This window comes from Clarias gariepinus, chromosome 24, assembly GCF_024256425.1.
Source record: "Clarias gariepinus isolate MV-2021 ecotype Netherlands chromosome 24, CGAR_prim_01v2, whole genome shotgun sequence".
NCBI lineage: Eukaryota > Metazoa > Chordata > Actinopteri > Siluriformes > Clariidae > Clarias > Clarias gariepinus.
Window position 1 is genome coordinate 25,242,501 of NC_071123.1, and position 17,514 is coordinate 25,260,014.

General features: G+C 38.1%; 1 protein-coding gene across 2 annotated transcripts in view; it reads left to right on the plus strand.

Moving 5' to 3' along the window:
• The window catches only part of ophn1 (oligophrenin 1), a 40,153-nt gene that overhangs the window by 20,935 nt on the left and 1,704 nt on the right, over window positions 1-17,514 (plus strand). Inside the window, exons 17-23 of one of the 2 annotated variants that reach the window (XM_053484710.1) lie at window positions 1,833-1,938; window positions 5,079-5,238; window positions 5,393-5,531; window positions 8,634-8,975; window positions 12,306-12,438; window positions 15,164-15,214; window positions 17,157-17,235. In XM_053484710.1, the coding sequence (XP_053340685.1) occupies window positions 1,833-1,938; window positions 5,079-5,238; window positions 5,393-5,531; window positions 8,634-8,975; window positions 12,306-12,438; window positions 15,164-15,214; window positions 17,157-17,199 (974 nt within the window). In that variant the 3' untranslated portion in view covers window positions 17,200-17,235. The remainder of the gene's footprint in view (window positions 1-1,832; window positions 1,939-5,078; window positions 5,239-5,392; window positions 5,532-8,633; window positions 8,976-12,305; window positions 12,439-15,163; window positions 15,215-17,156; window positions 17,236-17,514) is intronic. The other variant, XM_053484711.1, reaches the window with a different exon arrangement.

Sequence of the window (17,514 nt, forward strand, 5' to 3'; positions counted from 1 at the left end):
AACTCGTTAAGGATCTTCCGAAATTAGGATTATTCACCATCAGGACAGACATTTTCTATCATCGTGCTTCCGGGCTGATTCATTAAAACCACTGAGGCTGACTCATTTTTCACACACACACACACACACACACACACACACACACACACACACACACACTATACCAGCATTTTATACATTTACTTAGCAAGTAACAGGTGCACTGCAGTGTCTATTTTTTGTACAATACACGTGAGCTACTTCTGTAATTTGTTACCGCTGTACGTGCGTATTTGCGTTCGTATCTATGTAACTCGAATGGGTATAGGTCGGTGCCTGTCTGTACTAAAGTTCCTTAAATCAATAAGGTGTGTTACTTTAATTCATCATTGTTCAATGAGTATAGGTCTAACAACTTTTTAGTTTTGTGTAGTACGAGTATGGTATTAAAAAGTTTATTTTGTTTTCAAGCCATCAACATAATCACTTGTGCAGTATAAAGCCTGTCAGTGTTAGACATATTAAAGAAATAAATTATCTTATTAATAATAGCATAATCTTTTGAACTTCACACACACACACACACACACACACACACACACACCTGTATTGTAGAGTGAAGTTTTAGCAGAACGTAGTGAAACAGAACCGTGGATAGAGACGTCCCTCGTTCCGTCCAGGGCGGACGTTTCGGGGACTTTACCCTGAGACGGACATTGTGGTCATCATGAACTCGATCATGGAGGTCTTTTTTTTACTTCTGGAAAAGTGCTGAACGTTTGCGTTTCGTTTCAGATAAAGGTTTCCAGGTGACCTTCACCAGACTGCTCTCCAAGCTTTAATGTTTAAGTTCACTTCGAATATAAACTCAGTTAGACAGGACTGATCATTTCATTTTGTTTTCATAGGATTTTATAGCATTAAAGTTTGTTTTGTCCTTTATATCATAACTTCAGAGTTAGTTATAGGTAAAAGATGCACATTTCTGTTTTTAAGTAACAATTAACAATCTAGATGTGATTTATTACTTTAGAATGTCTAACAATAACAGCCTTTAAAAGCCATAAGTTATTATGTTAATAGCTTGGATCATTATTTAATTCATTAACGAGTGTTATTTATTTACATACGTATTGAATACGACTGTTGTGTTAACTATATGATTTAGTGTTAATTAATAGTTCATTATTTTAGTTTGTTTTTTATTATAAAAAGGCTTTTAAGTTAGAATTGTTTAGGCTCCGTTATAACCTTTGCTTCATTTTGTTAGAGACACAGTAGACTAATTAGAATTATATAAATATTTTTTGTAAAGTGCTTAATTAAAATATTTTTAGTGTATATGTTTAGTGTAGTGTTAAAATATTACGGCTATAAAATTTTATTATATTTAGTATTTTACCCTCTGGGATGGGTATTGTAATGTCATCCTGTCTCCTTGTCTGTATTTACATATATTATTATTGTTATTATTGTTATTATAATAATTATTATTATTATTGATCTTATTAATTTTTTTATTTACTTAAATCATAGAATTAGCAGTTAAAATTTAGCTTTGCCTGGAAGAACTTGTATTATTCTAAGTATATATGTGTGTGTGTGTGTGTTTGTGTGTGTGTGCGCACTTGTAACCATTTTGTGGTTTTGTAATTTCAAAATCACTCACGTTTGTGCACACACACACACACACACACACGCAACAGCTGCAGTGTGTGTGTGTGTGTGTGTGTGTGTGACACCATATAATAACTCATTATAAGCTTTGCCATAATGTTTTTTTTATATGTTTGTATGTATGTGTGTGTGTGTGTGTGTGTGTGTGTGTGTGTGTGTGTGTGTGTGTGCTGTAGAATCAGAGAATCTAGATTACCGTTTGGGGGCGGTGCACGCTCTGGTGTACAAACTACCAGAACAGAACCGTGAGATGCTGCGGCTGCTCATCAAACACCTTGTCAGGTATAAACACATACATACACACACACACACACACACACATATAACGCCTGTAAAAACACCCTCACTAATGGTCTTTCATGGTTCTTGAGTTTATGGGGACCCCCTTCTGGGCTCTCTCTCTCTCTCACACTAACACTCACTCACACACACACACACACACGACTAATCAACAAATTGATTTAAATTAAAATCCCTGAGAGTGAGATCTCTATCTACTGGATAATTAGTTTAATGATCTGTTAAATAGAAGGATACACTTTTGAACTTCACACACACCGGATCTTCCTACACACTCCTGAATGGTTAAAGCAGAACCATGGACAGAGACGGTCCTCGCTCCATTCAGGGCGGACCTTTCAGGGACTTTGCTCTGAGACAGACACTGTTTAAGGGTCATTATAAATGAGGTCCTTTTTTTCTTGTGAAAAAGTGCTGAGGGTTGTGTTTCATTTGCGATAAGGTTTTCTAGGTGACCTTCACTTTAATGTTTAAGTCTGCGGCACTGAGTTCACTTTAAATATAAACTCTGTGAGAGAGTCGCTCTGTTAGAGCCGTACGTGACGAGTGGAGAACATTCATTCGCTGTTGATGGCTATTTGATAGATTATTGGTAAGTTTCAGGATATAAAAGTACTCACGCTGCAAGTCAGAAAAGATTAAAGGGATTTAAAAAAAATGTGAAGAATTGCTGGTCAGCAGCGGTGTAAAGCAAAATTCTGTTTTTTAAAGATAGCCAACCAACTAACTAACCAACTAACTAACCAACCAACCATTTAACTAATAGGCTTGACGGTTCTTGACCCACCCTGTAACGTCACATGTTTTAAAATGTATGGATTGGCTACACATAAGCTACGCAGCGTTATCTTCTACTGTTACAACATGATCATCTACGACGCCACTCCAAACTGTGCCTAATTCATGCTGAATCTCCACACACTGTCTATGAACGTCCACTATTAACTACGAGCGGGTATCACCCGAGATCTTCTGATACGACTCACAATACTGAGGTCTCCATTTCATTTCTACTGCGATTCTTTCTTACTACCACAATTAATATCTCAAATTGATGTAACTTAATTTTTTTTTTCAGATTGTGATTTTTCAGAACAATTTTAGCACCTACCAGATTTGCATTCTGGGTGAATAATTTAGAGCACTACCTGCAGGATAGTGGAGGAACAGCAACATTTTACTTTTTCAAAATCAAATCTATAGAAATTGTATAAATATAAAATTTAAAAAAAAGGCGGCGGCGTGGCGATACATAAAATCGCTTCACAAAAGAATTGCAGTATGTAACTAAATAAATCTTTCCCTCCATCTCTCTCTACTATCTTTACCGTTTATTGCGCAGGTTCGGCTAGGAGGTTTGTAACGAGTGTTACGTTAATGACCGTGAACACTAAGGAAGTAATTTATAAATAAATAATTGTCTTAAATTTTTTAAATAGTTAACAAATAATCATTGTTGAAGTATCGCGAACCACCCACACACAGCTACGATACACCCGCGAATAATTTTAGGACTGCTACAAAGTTTCGTTTGTTGGCGACCGCGTTTTAGATTTTCAAGTGCGGTCAATTTTTGACTTAGTTTATTCTCTGCGAAGACAGTTTGATCGTCTGCGATCTTGAGATTGTACCGGTTTGAGATCAGATTTGGGAATGTGGAGAAACAAACAAACAAACAAAAACCCTAATAAACTAAAATAGAGCTCAGCAAGGAAATAAGGTCTAATAGAAAGCCACACATTGGGAAAAAATTGAAGAAAAATATTAATGGAAAGCAATTATTCTTAAAACAACAGCAAAATAACCATAAATAAAAAATATAACATTTAGGTAAAACAATTATAATTAAACAACTGAAAAATAAATAGTTAAAAAAAGTAAATCTAATAATATAGTGAATAATAAGTGTCTAGGGGCGAGACTCCTGGATGGTGGCTGGAGGACGCCAGCAGGTCATTTTCGAGTCATTTTGCTTTTTATCCATTTTTTTCCCCTCAGCTCTGATTTCGCCGCCGTGGCCTCTGTCCCTTGCTGGGCCTCTTTAGTCTTCGTCTCTCACCAATATTCTACTTTCACCCTTTCGCCCGGACTCCTCGGGCTTTTGTGAGTCGCAGGCTCGCTGCCTTATTTTGCTCGGCTGGAAACAGACATCCCTCCTCCTCTCTCGTCTCGCCGCTGTAAAGATGTGATTTATTTTTTGCACCTGGAAAAAAAAAATTGGATCCACCTTCAAAGGCCAGCTAGAGAATTTCGATCGTATTTAGGAAGTGTCTCTATCCCCCCCCTCTCTTGATAAGTCTTTTACGTCTCGAGTAGCCTGTAGTTTCAGGATTTCGCTTTCGCTTCCTGCTCGCTCGCGGATGCTGTTTTATGATCCGGAGATCTTTTATACTCATTAAAAAGTGATTTGTTTCTTTGTCATCTCCTTTTCCTGTTTACGACCGATCCACGTTGTAAAAAGCTCTATAAACACGAAACAAATGAATAAATAAATAAATAAATAAATAAGACAAAATCAATTCATCCTGTAGTCCAGTATTTAGGAAAGCGTCTCGTCTCTCTCTCTCTTTATTTCTGTCTCTTTCCATTTCTCTCGCTCCTTTCACAAAGTTGGTACTTATGGATAATCACTCCGAACTTGTCGAGACAAATACTAGTTGGTAGATGATATGTTTCAGCTCTGTGTGTGTGTGTGTGTGTGTGTGTGTGTGTGATGTACAGGAAGCCCACATATGACTTTGTCATTGTTGAATCGTTACTTCCATCCTAAGCACACTTTATACTCCTTTTGTGTGACACGTCTGATGTATATAGAAGTGTAGAACACCTCTTCACGCTCGCCTTGGCTTCACGCACAGAGGAATGATAAATAGGCCGGACGTTTTTTTTAAAATCACACCTGACAAGAACAAGATTTGGCAACGTTAGCCCTGTTACTGTGGGTCAGTGCGCTCAGCTGCTAAAGCGATTAAGTGATCAGACAGCAGAACAGCCAGTGATCCGATCTGATCTAAGAACAAGCTACGTATATGACACGTGAACGTGATGGATTGAGAGTTACTTCATGAACCCTGCTCCTAATGTGCGAACGAAGGAGCAACTTTTCCCCTTTCCTTCTCCAGTGTGTGCAGCCAAAGCAGCGAGAACCTGATGACGCCGTCCAACATGGGCGTGATCTTCGGCCCGACTTTGCTGAGAGCCGAAGAGGAGACGGTGGCGGCCATGTTGGATATTAAATTCCAGAACATTGTCATTGAGATCCTGATCGAGGACTACAAAAAGGTCAGGATTCTTAACTTGTGAAAATGTGCATTATTTATTATGTGATGAAATTTTAGAATTTGTAGTAAAAACTAACAAAGAGGGTGAAAAACATTCTGAAACTAACGATTTTTGTACAGTCGACATAGTTTTTATATTTTCCTGATACTCTCAGATCTTCAGCGGCCCTCCCGAGGAAAGCTCCGCCCCTCCTGTTCCGCCCCCGAGGGCGGCGCCGAGAAGACGACAGCCAATCACCATCTCCAAAAGGCCTCCGAGGCTTTACTCCAGCCTCCTGCCGCCGGTCTTCGCGAGTAAATAGCATTTCTGATCATTGACTTCTTATAGTTTTACCTAAACAAGCTAAAGATCAAACAAATGTAAATGTAGACAATGCATGTTTATTATTTTAACTCAAATTTAAAGTCTAATATTTTTGCATGGAAAAAAAATTCAATAGAAAAATTTTGCTTTAAATGTTTGTATTTTATTCTAGTTTAGTCACCAGTTTAATCTTTAACAACTTTAAAATCTTATGACATCACTCATCTATTTTATTCACCCTAAAACTAACATCATCACAAGTCCTAAAAAATATAATATAATATTACATCCTGCATGTGTTTCTTCATGTAAATAGCATTGTGTCACTTAACCTTCATCATCATCATCATCAACATCGTCAACCTTTTGTTCTTTTCTTTATTAAAAAGTAAAAAAATTGTCTTCATTTCAACTTTTTATTATTAATTTATGAATTGATTATTGGAATTTAGGAATTTTTCTTACTTTGCGAAAGTCTTTTTGGGCATGGTTGTGTTTTAAAGTTTTACAGTTTATTTAAATATAGATTTAAAAAATACTTATATTTTTCCTCCCAAATTGTTTAACCTAAATCTAAGCCTTCTAAAAATATTTGGGCCTTATTTATTTAAATTTAAAATAATAAAGATTATATAATTGCAATAATTACTCCAAAGTTTAGAATATACTTCATCTAAAGCTAGTGATGATTTTCCCATTGATTGCTGTTTCAAAGCCGAAAGTTGCATTCCCTTTTTTTTATTGTATCTATTAATATAGCAAAAAATAGCAAGTCCCAAAAACGTGTGTGTGTGTGAGTGTGTGTGTGTGTGTGTGTGAGTGTGTGTGTGTGTGTGTGTGTGTGTGTGTGCGAGTGTGTGTGAGTGTGTGTGTGTGTGTGTGTGTGTGAGATAGAGAGATTAATAGTTGCTCGTTGACATTTTGTCCACCCCTTATTGTGTTATAGAGTGTTTTACTAAGTCAAACTAATAACACACTCAAAAACTAACTACCACCTGTCAGTGTGTGTGTGTGTGTGTGTGTGTGTGTTAAAATTAAGGCAGTTAAGTAATGGGTGTGCGTGTACTCACATTCTTAGTCTATGAGTGGTGTTTCTGTGTGTGTGATAAATGTCCCCACAGTGACGGACATACTGGTCTTGTGTGAGACCGTGACGACTTCTGGGAATAAAAGGGAATAAAAAAAATGATTTTATTTTTGTTTGTTTACAAAAATAGCAACTGAATGATTTGTTTTTGTGACTGTGGTTTAAAGTTTAGAGCCTTGCGTTAATTAGCCACATTAAGGATGGAATACTTCAATGGAAACTTCTGGCAGGAATAGGAAGGCTAGTGCATGTGTGTGTGTGTGTGTGTGTGTGTGTGCCCGCCCACATATGCATAATGCAATTTTTTTATTTGTTAGTGTTTGTGCATGGATGTATGCATAATGTAGTTTGTGTCCCCCTGTGTGTGTGTGTGTGTGTGTGTGTTTGTTCATCTCAGTTTCTCAACCTTCAAAAGTTATTGTGCTGTGATGCCAAGGACAACAGCTGTGTGTATGTGTGACCCATTCAAACCCTTACACACACCCACTTACTTACTGTGTGTGTGTGTGTGTGTGTGTGTTACTTAACCAAAACCTTACTGATATTGATATCTCTCTCTCTCTCTCTCTCTCTCTCTCACACACACACACACACACACACACACACACACACACACACACACACTTGGATAAGAGGTTCACAGAGTGACAGTCAAAATACACAGCTGTGTTTGCAGGCTAGCCAAAACGGGACAAAAACACATCTGCACATACACATATAACATTTTTTTTTATGCATTAAATGTTCCAAGAGAACTACAACTTCGCACACACACACACAAACAAACACGCAAGCAAATATTAAACTTTTAAATTGAAATAAATTTGTAATTGTATGTTTTATTTTAAGCAATATCACACTCGCGGTCATGCTGTTGTACTGAATATCAGCACTGGTGATGCACTCGTAGAGCACTAAACATATCACAGACGCGCTGATATTCAGTATAACAGCAGAACCTCGAGTACGATGTTGACTTCATAAAACAGTTCCACAAATTTTTCATCAACACACACACACACACACACACACACACACACACACAGACACACACACTGACATACTTCACAGGGAATAGTAATACACATTAACTGACTAACAAGATGCAAAAAGAAAAAAGAAAATAATAAACTGCACGTTTATAGCAGTCATTTCCGGTCTTTCATTTGTTAATGTCACAAGGCATTTAAATGCACAGAGAAAAGGTTAAAGGTCAATTGAAGTGGACGAAATTAGTGGACAAAACTAGGGTCCTTGGAAAGTAGGTTAGCACTGTTACACTGCTTTAACTTCTTGCCCATATATACATATTAGGGTTAGGTGTAAATAATATAATTAAATATAATAGAATAGAATTCAATATGATATAATATACTGTTATAACTCAAAAACTGTAAAAATGTTACGGAAACTCTTCCTGATTTAAAGGATGAAAATCTAAAAAAGTGTCTTAATTTTATCAGATTTTTATCCAGCAAGAAAGTTTAAACAACCTACATCAGTGCCTTCATGCCGATAAAATCATCCAGAGAGCAGAGCTTTACTCAAACATTGTAAGCATGCTAATAAAAATAAACCAAAACAAGATCTATTAAACTTTCACTGTGTTGCGTTCGCCCAAACAAATCTCAATCCCAGTTTTCTTGTTTCAGCTACGAGTTAATGTTCTTCTTTCATGTCGAGACCACAGGAAACACCTTAAAAACCAGCCGAGAATTTAACAGTGGCAAATAAAAAACTAAAATTAGACACCAAGGTAATGAGACATGTGACCTGGCTCCTTCAGTAGATGTTTGTAACGTCTTTATCTTCTTTAGCACATTTAATGCTGGTTATGTCAGACATCATCAACTGAAATTAAATCCTAATGTCGCATAATGCAAAATTCTTCAATATCCTGTTTTAGTAGACATTTGCGTAAGCATCTTACTAATCGTTTTTAGAGACTAAGTTAGAAGAAGACGTCTTCTACTTTTCACACCCAGGTTCTAAACCTCTCTTATAGGTCAAGTGCAGCTTAATGGTGCAGCTTACAACGATTCCGATTCTGGAGGGGACGCCACCAGTGTCAGTCCAGTACCACCTCAGAGAATGAAATTAACTCCTCCTACTGTGGCACCACCTTCCATCCCTCCATCCCGGGTTGCTCCTCAGCGTCAAGCCATCCCTCCTAAGCCCACCGTCCACCAGGATTGCTTCTCTGACCCTGATGTCTCCAAGCTTGTTTCTAGAATACAGGACACCGGTCAGCACTTGGACAACGGGGACTCAAGAGCATCAGTGGGCCGGACTCAGTCATTCCAGACCAGAAAACCTCAGCAGCGGGTCATTACAGCAACCAGAGATGGTACCCAGGCCACTCACGCCACTCACGGGGCCGTCGCACTCTGAAAAAGACCACAAAATTCTCACTGCGTCATAAAAATATAATAAATCACAGCTGGAACAGGGTCGAAATAGAAAAATGTGTATTTATCAAGTTTAGACTAATTTCAAATATTGCACATGGTCATGCGCTCACCAGGGCCAAAGAGATCAAACGGATTTATACCCATTTCAGATCAGATCACACCATACTGTTGCCAGGTGTCATGATGTACAATGGTCATACCACAAGAATGAAGAGGGCTGAAATGATGTCACAACTTAGTGACATCAAAATGACAACTCGCTATCCAAACTTTCCCGTCCGAGCCATGCTTGTACTATGTCTCTAAGAGGTGTTAGTAACTGTGGTGTTAGTTACACCGTTAACTGGTTAACTAGTCTTTTGCTTTGACTATAAACTCACTCATCATCTATACTGCCTTATTCTGTATACAGGGTCATGGGGGCCTGGAGCTTATCACAGGAGACTTCGATCAGGTAGTGGGATAAACCCTGGACAGGGTGCCAATCCATCGCAGGGTAATTTGGGGAATTATCCTAATGTGCGTGTCTTTGGACTGTGAGAGGAAACCGGAATACCCGGAGGAAACCCACTAAACACGGGGTGAACATGCAAACCCCATGCAAACAGACCCAAGGTGGGAAATGAACCCAGAGGCGACAGTGCTAACCACTACGACACTGTGCTGCCGACCACATCCTCACCATGATTTTTTTAACATTTCCAAAAAAAAAGCTTGGCAGCTCCTTGTCAAGGCAGGCAACATTATGGTCTTACAAGTCTAGGACCATGTTGCCAAGTTGTACAAGTCCTTACTGCCTTTACCCAATTCTTTGAGGACGCAGTTGGATTGTGGCTCAGTGTGGCAGTTCCCTAAGTGTTCACAGATTGATTGGGATTGATCAGGTCTCGCTGAGCGTTTATTGGTTTTGTGTCTTGATTAAAGAGCTGCTGCTCTGAATTCTGGTTGGTGCGTTAAGAGATTTGGGCTAGGTTCCTGAGAGATTTTTGGTTTGAGTCGCAGCTGGATCTTATTTACAGATTTGGATCTGGTTCTAAAGTCCTGTGAGACATGAATCACTTTTGTAGGGTTTTTGAGAGTTTTTTTTTAGTTCTTTGTACTAGATTCAGACAATAACAAGAGTTTACAGATTAGGCAATATTTTAATTAACATACCAAAACAAACAATATTCTAAATCATAGCATGGCACATCAAGAGATGTGATATGATCCTGTAAACACAAATATAAACATAGATTTACACAATATATATTGTTGGTTGTGTTATTTGATTTTTTTTATTTTCTTCTGGACTAATCCATTAAGATTTGGATCAGATCCTGAAGGAGTGTCGGGTCAAATCCTGGCCGCTTTGTTAAAGAAAGTGTGTTTTGAAACGAGGTCAACAATTTTGGAGGCACATTTATGAATATTTTCTGCTATGCTTAGTAATAACACTAAATTTTTTTTTCTTGAATGATGAATGGAATGAACAGTGGTTCTGATGAATGTATCAGGTTCTGGAAGGTTACAGGTTCGTGATTTGCTTTCCAAATTGCTGACGCTGAATCTGCATTTATGAAATATTTCTGGTTTGGCATGACAGAATTGAGAGCAATTTCTTTGCCTTTTTTTTTATTTCAGATTTTTAATAGAAAATATTTTAGTTAAATTTTTTTATTTAAAAGTCAGCATTTGCAAACCCATTTTTTAACAAAAACCGTTTTTGGATTCATAGAAATGGATTTCCATTTATATCATTCACAAGTAATAATCTTACTTTAAGTTTACCAGAAGCACTTTAAAAAAATTCAAATATTAATCTTTAAATTTTAAAAATAATCTTCAAATAGCCCTTTCAAATATTTGGACTTGCCCTAGTTGTTTTAGGTTCATACTCTAGTTTGGACGGGTTCATTTGGTCCAGAGATTTGGATCACGTTCCAGGACTGTTTGCTTTAAATCCAATATTGGGCAATAAAAAATCTGAACCAGTTTTTCTCAAAAGATGCCGGTTTGAGTCCTGTTTAAGATATATAGGGTTTGGACCCTGTTATGGAAGGATTTCTGTTGCTAGGACATTAAGAGGTTTGGACCTGTTCCTGTTTCTGAAAGAGCTTTTGAACCAACTCCTAAAAAGCATCTTGTTTTAAAACCTAATTTTGGATGCTTGACAAGCTATTGAGAAATTGATCTGAAGGGAGTAAGGAATCACAAGGGTACATTAAAGGAGTTCTTGTTGAGATTTGGACCAGGTTCTGGATAAAGGTTTCATGGGTTTAATAGTCTAATCTTACTAGAAGACACATTCCTTTATGTTGCTTGAAAGGACATCCCTCAAGTAAGTCTGGTTCTACCTCAGAGGACAAAATTAGGTCCTCCGAATTTAGAAGTTTAACAACCTTCATGTCTCCTTGCTCTCTTCTTTCATCTTTATTTATCTTTTTAACTCTTTTCCTTTCTATATCTGCCTTGATTTTGATGTCATGAATCTGGTCCAAATGTCACACCCTAACGGGGTCTTACAGAAGAAGATGATAACATTTTCAGGTCCTTATCCAAATTTGACAATATCCTTTGAAGTATCATGGTTCAAAAACATGGCCTGGTCCAAATCGCCAAACATCCTAACTAGGATGTAAGATAGATCTCAGGTATTGGGGTTTAATGTGGTCATGAGTGGAAAATCACCTTACTAAAAGACCTCGTCCTTCAGATTCTAAAGCCAGGATTAAAGAACATGGGGAACAAAATTAGACTCTCACACTCTGCCAGTAACCTTCATCCATACTTCTTCCTTTTTACAGTTTGGAATTCTTCATCTCTCCCGCTGTCCTGTTCTCCATCCCAAATTCCAGCATCACCCTGTTCTGATCAAACCAATTCCATCTAGCCGGCGCATCCACAACCTGGTCCACATCTCACTTAGAATTTAGCGTAGTCTCATGATCTCATGATTTCTCTTTAGACACATGTCCAGATTTCTCTGGGAAGAAACCAAAATCAGCTTATAAAACAAGACATTTTTCAGGATCTGGTTCAAAACCTCTTTCAGAAACAGGAATGGCCCAAACCTCTTAATATCTCAGTTTACCTAAGATTTATTTTTATGGAGCAAACCTTAAATGGGTCACTTTTATTAGAGGACATGGCTCTCCTGTAATTTCTCATTAGTGTTTAATGAAATTTCTGGAAATTCGATCACTTGTTGTTGGATAGAAATATAAAAAATACAGACCTCATGCTGTTCTAATGACGTGACAAGTATGTGTTTGTGTGTTAAACAGCCGAGAGCGATGGGATTAAGAGTCGCCCTGCTGCTGAGAAAAGTTCCATCTGTCGGCCCCCGACACGTCCTCCGGACCCGCCTTCGCGATGTCCGGCCAATCAGAAAACGCAGAACGACACGCCAGCATCGTAGTGAGTACACAAGTTTATGGACGCTTTACTTTGAGAGTGCAAAGCTTTGGGTTAATCCAGAGGACTGGCTTCATTGGCAATGAAAGAAGTACACACACAAACACACACACAAAAACACATGTGGAAATGGATTTGATATATGGGATGTTTCATCGCATCTGATCATGTGCGCTCTGGGTTTTTGTTAGTCGGTAACTTGAGGATCTCTTCAACGGTTCCTGTTACTCTGAAAAGCTTTTTGGGAAACAGTTTTTGGATTTAAGTCACAATTGTTCAGAAGAGCACGAACGAGAATTATAGTTTCGGCCACAGCCTCCAGGAAGATTCCGTTCATTATGCAATAAATTACAACCGGACGAATTAGAGTGAAATCACAGGCGAGCGTTCTGTCCAAACCTGAGCCTGTACGATGCAGTTTTTTCAGTCCCAACCTGAACATAGTCCAATTCTGTCTAGACCTGACACCAACATGATACGGCTTTTACTCCTAATGCCGTTACTCTTATGTAATCTTCATATCCGTTTATTCTTCAGAAATATTTATTGTTGTTTCTGTGAGATTTTACATCTCACTCATCATCACTTATCTCTCATCGTCTCTACCGCTTTATCCTGTATACAGGGTCTGGGGGGCCTGGAGCCTATCCCAGGAGACTTTGGGCACAAGGCGGGGTACACCATGACAGGGTCCCAGTCCATTACAGAGCACACACACACATACACACTTATTCACACACTGCAAGCAATTCTGGGAACGCTAATTATCCTAATCTGTATGCCTTTGGAGGGTGGTAGGAACCCAGAGCCGGAAATGAAACCGGAACCACCTTGTCGCCATTTCACCATGGCAACGAATCCCCATACAAAAGGCTACTAACATCATACAAACTATTTCCTATGGTCTTCTTGAGGCGGCCTTAAAAGAAACCAGCGTTTGTAGCCTGATCATAAATTCGTAGCTAGGTTGATGGTCTTCTCTATGACTTTCTACGAACGCGCCATGAAGTCCACCTTAGGAGTGTCTTTGGAACAACCTGACAACATACGATGTTTGTGGATCATTTAGATTCGGAAGACATTTCCAGAACCCCATATTCCTACGGTGGCTGCCAGTATGGCACAGAAACACGTTAAGTTTATATGAGTATCTTGTGACATTCCTATGGACCGATATACAGCATTCGTACAAACGCACCACGGAGTTCATTTAGCGTTTTAAGGCAAAAGTAAGGTGTTGACAAGGCGGTAGTAGGACATTTGTGGTGTTTATGGCGTTCTTACGGGGGCCGTAGAAAAGCTGCATGTGCGCCGTATAATTCCTCATTTGTTGCCACTTTTCTATCAATGGCCGCACCCACCAGTCTCACCGTTGGCATCTTCTCAGGTGCTCTTTCTGCTGCAGCTACTGTACGACCACCTTAAGTCAAAAAAATTCCATAATTTCGACTTATGTAGGCAGAAGATCCTAAGGCAACCTTAAGGTGAACTCTACGGCCACCGTACGATAAAAACTTATTTTTTCTTAAGAATGCCTTAAATTGTTCTTAAGAAGTACTGTAATCGGCAGCCATACCGACTTCCTAATGAAGCTGTAGAAAACTATGATCCCCACCATGAATGGTGAGATACATACGACCCGTCGTTCATGAGAATATTCGTGACCAAGGTTTTACAGTTGCTCAGCAGACACGCATCATCTATTCAACAACCATTATCTATAGCGCCACGATGCGCGATACGATGAAAGATGAAATGATCTTTTTACACTCAGGAATGCATAGGTTTGCGGGAAAACCCGACAAACCCAAGAGAAAGCTGTGTTTAAATGTCATAAACGTTCCCCCAGAGGTGCAGCGGTGGTCTTTTAGTTAAAGAGTAATTTGCTGTAGTATCCAAGTTTCTTTCCAATTATGTTTCTGTAATAAAGATGTTTTCTTGATAGTACCACTTCAGGCTTGAGCGCTCCTGCTTCAAATTGAGGTTAGGGTTTTTTTTTTTTCTGAGAGATTTGTGAATTCCATAAAATAATTATTAACTCATCCGAATGTACAATATCTCAAAAAACCGGAGCCACATTCTGTAATGATACACCTGCGACAGTCAGCGTCCTGTGAGTTTACTGTCCTCCTATTGGTGGATTGTGGATGTATGTGGCACTGAATTAAAGCTCACTACGTCACGTCACAACCCACGACCCAAACCGCTCCGTATCTGATGAGCGACATGGGAATTGAGCTTAAGATCATAACCAGGAGAACCTCGCTTAAAGGCAATGGAATACTGGGACAGGTGGCACGTTTCTCCAGGCGTGCAGTGGGATAAATCCCGCCCGCCCGCTCTGATTCCCGGGAGCTGGAAGGACGTCCCACCATCGGGGTCTGGACTCCATCACTTAACAGGTGTGTTTGCACTCAGCCAGAACGCTTCTCCTCGCTCCTGTTCATTCCGCCGCTCACGTGTCGTCACGCGCCAGCAACGTGACAGTCTCCGACGCCAAAACAAGGATCATAAAAAAACGTTAAAAAAAGAACTGCTGTAATAAAAGTAGGAAGGGAAAATATTTTAACTCAAAAGGAGCTTGAAAAGTTAGATCGGGGTAAATTAAGAGCGCAGGTCTGGAGATAGATTACCATTACGTGTGTGTTCTCAACCTTTCATATTTATTCACTGTGAAGATGTTTGATTTTTTCTCTATTTATTATGTCTCCCTTTTTTTTCTGCACAGTGTTGCTTCCAAAACCAAGTTTTTTGAAAATGCATCGAGACAGACTGGAAGGTATGTGACTGTCTGTGTGTCTGCATGTGTGTGTGTGTGTGTGTGTGTGATTGTGTGTAGTACACTGTAAGAACATTTAATACAAGCAGGATATTACGCAACAGTCGTGGTTCGATTTCAGATGAAAATAACAGGTACATTTTCATTACAGTAATAAATTGCAGTTTGGAAACCTTTTACTTTTTAACTTTTTAGTGAATAAAGAAAGTCATTATTACTATTATAACTATTATTATTATTAGTATTATTATTAAGCTCTGTTTTACCCCGTAGTTTGGATCTCTTTATTTCAGCCACCAGCTTATAAATCATCTTTATTCACATGCATTAAACAGCATATTTATTTATTTATTTATTTATTCTCTTCTGCACATCAGGAGCGTTTGGTTTTGAGGTCTTTGTGTTTGACGGATAGCCTCACGTCCAGGGCCGAATAAATCCTGCAAATAAAACACGTACATTTGTTTTCTGGTAAAAGGATTGTGAAAGCGAAAACTCTTTTACCTTCCTCCACTTAAACCCCCATTACCTTAGGTGAACCCTGTAGACACCCCCCCCCCCCCCCACCAAACCCCACCCCATTCGCGACAATGACCATTGTGTTAAACAAATTAAAATTGTATTGAAAGTTTAAAGCGTAGTCTAAACTCTCAGGGGATTTAGTTTTAACTTCAACAAACTATTTCACTTTTAGTTTAATATGTTTGTATTGCATTAAATTCGTCTTGCAGACACTGGTGTGTGTGTGTGTGTGTGTGTGTGTGTGTGTGTGTGTGTGTGAGGATTGATGCCTACAGTAGTAGACAAAACATTAGACTAAATTTAAACATAAAAGGCCTGAAAAAATGCAAGTTTTTCTTAATATAATTTGTAAAACTAAGTAACTTATGCAGAAAGTTTGATAATTTCGCACATAATTTACATTTTATGTATATTTACATCGCATTTCTATAATTACTGTAAGCAGTTATGAACACAACTACACAATTGATTCATTCATATGCCTTATAACGATAGACAAGGCTAATTAAGTTCAATTATGCTGTGTGTGTGTTCTGTATTAAGCTGTGCTTCAAGTTTGTACTGTAGCATTTCGGTTTGTCTGTAACTCGCTCTATTATTTACATGTATTCATTAAGCTCATGCTTTTATCCCAATACAAGTTCATTAAAGCAGTTTACAATCCCAGCATGTCAGTAATAAAACACACACACACACACACACACACACACACACACACACACACACAAATAAATAAATAAACTAAAAGAGCACTTTATTCTTTACGAGGACCAGGCGAATGTCCCCATAATGATTAAAATCCTGATCGCTTTGACCTCGAGAGCACTCCGAGAATCTCTCCTGTTTTCCTCTTCCACTGCGATTCTCCTCGGGATTTATAAGCGATATGTTACCCTGTTGATATAATACGTGATGCACATGGCGTAGCTCAGATCACATGTAAAGGTAAAGCATTCAAGACATTATTTAAACTATATTTACACTTTTATATTTTTGTGGGGTAATAAGGTATGAAGACACACACGTAACACACTTTATGCAAGTTATGCGCTATAAATCTAGCACACTTTACACGAAGGCTGTGCCGTAAATGTAATCTTATTAACACAAAGCCTGCGCTGTAAATCGAACATAATTTTCACTAAAAGCCAGTGCTTTAAATCTAACACACTTTTAACAAATTCTGCGCTGGAAATCTAATCTAATTAACAACAAAAAAAACCTGTGCTGTAAATATAACAGACTTCAATCAAAACTCTTCCTGTAAAACTGATAAACTTTACACAAACCTGTGCTAATAATGTATCTGATTTACACAATGTCAGCTCTGTTAATCTGATTCACTTTAAATAAAGTCTGCTCTATATAATTTCAACTATTTTAAATCTTCTCTCTTTTTTTTTGTCCTAATTTCATTCAGCTCTTCATCCAATTCATCAGCGAGCAGTGATTTGCCGAGATGAGACATGACTTCATTCACTCTTTAATCTCATTTAAAGGTAAAGTTTTAAAGGTCGTCTAAAACGTATCTGTATGTTAAAAACTTGAAAGTTTCTTTTGAAGAATTCTGACATTTTACAGGCCTTGAATTATAAGAAATTAATTTAATTTGGAAGATATTTACAAATTGTAAGCATTATCTTGGTGTACATTATCATATGCATCTTAACCTATTAAACAAATAAGTAATAAAGGTAAGAGTAGAGGTAAGAGTAGAGGTAAAAAAAAAAACTTATTAAAATTAAAAAAACTTATTGATTAAGTGTTTAAAATCAAAT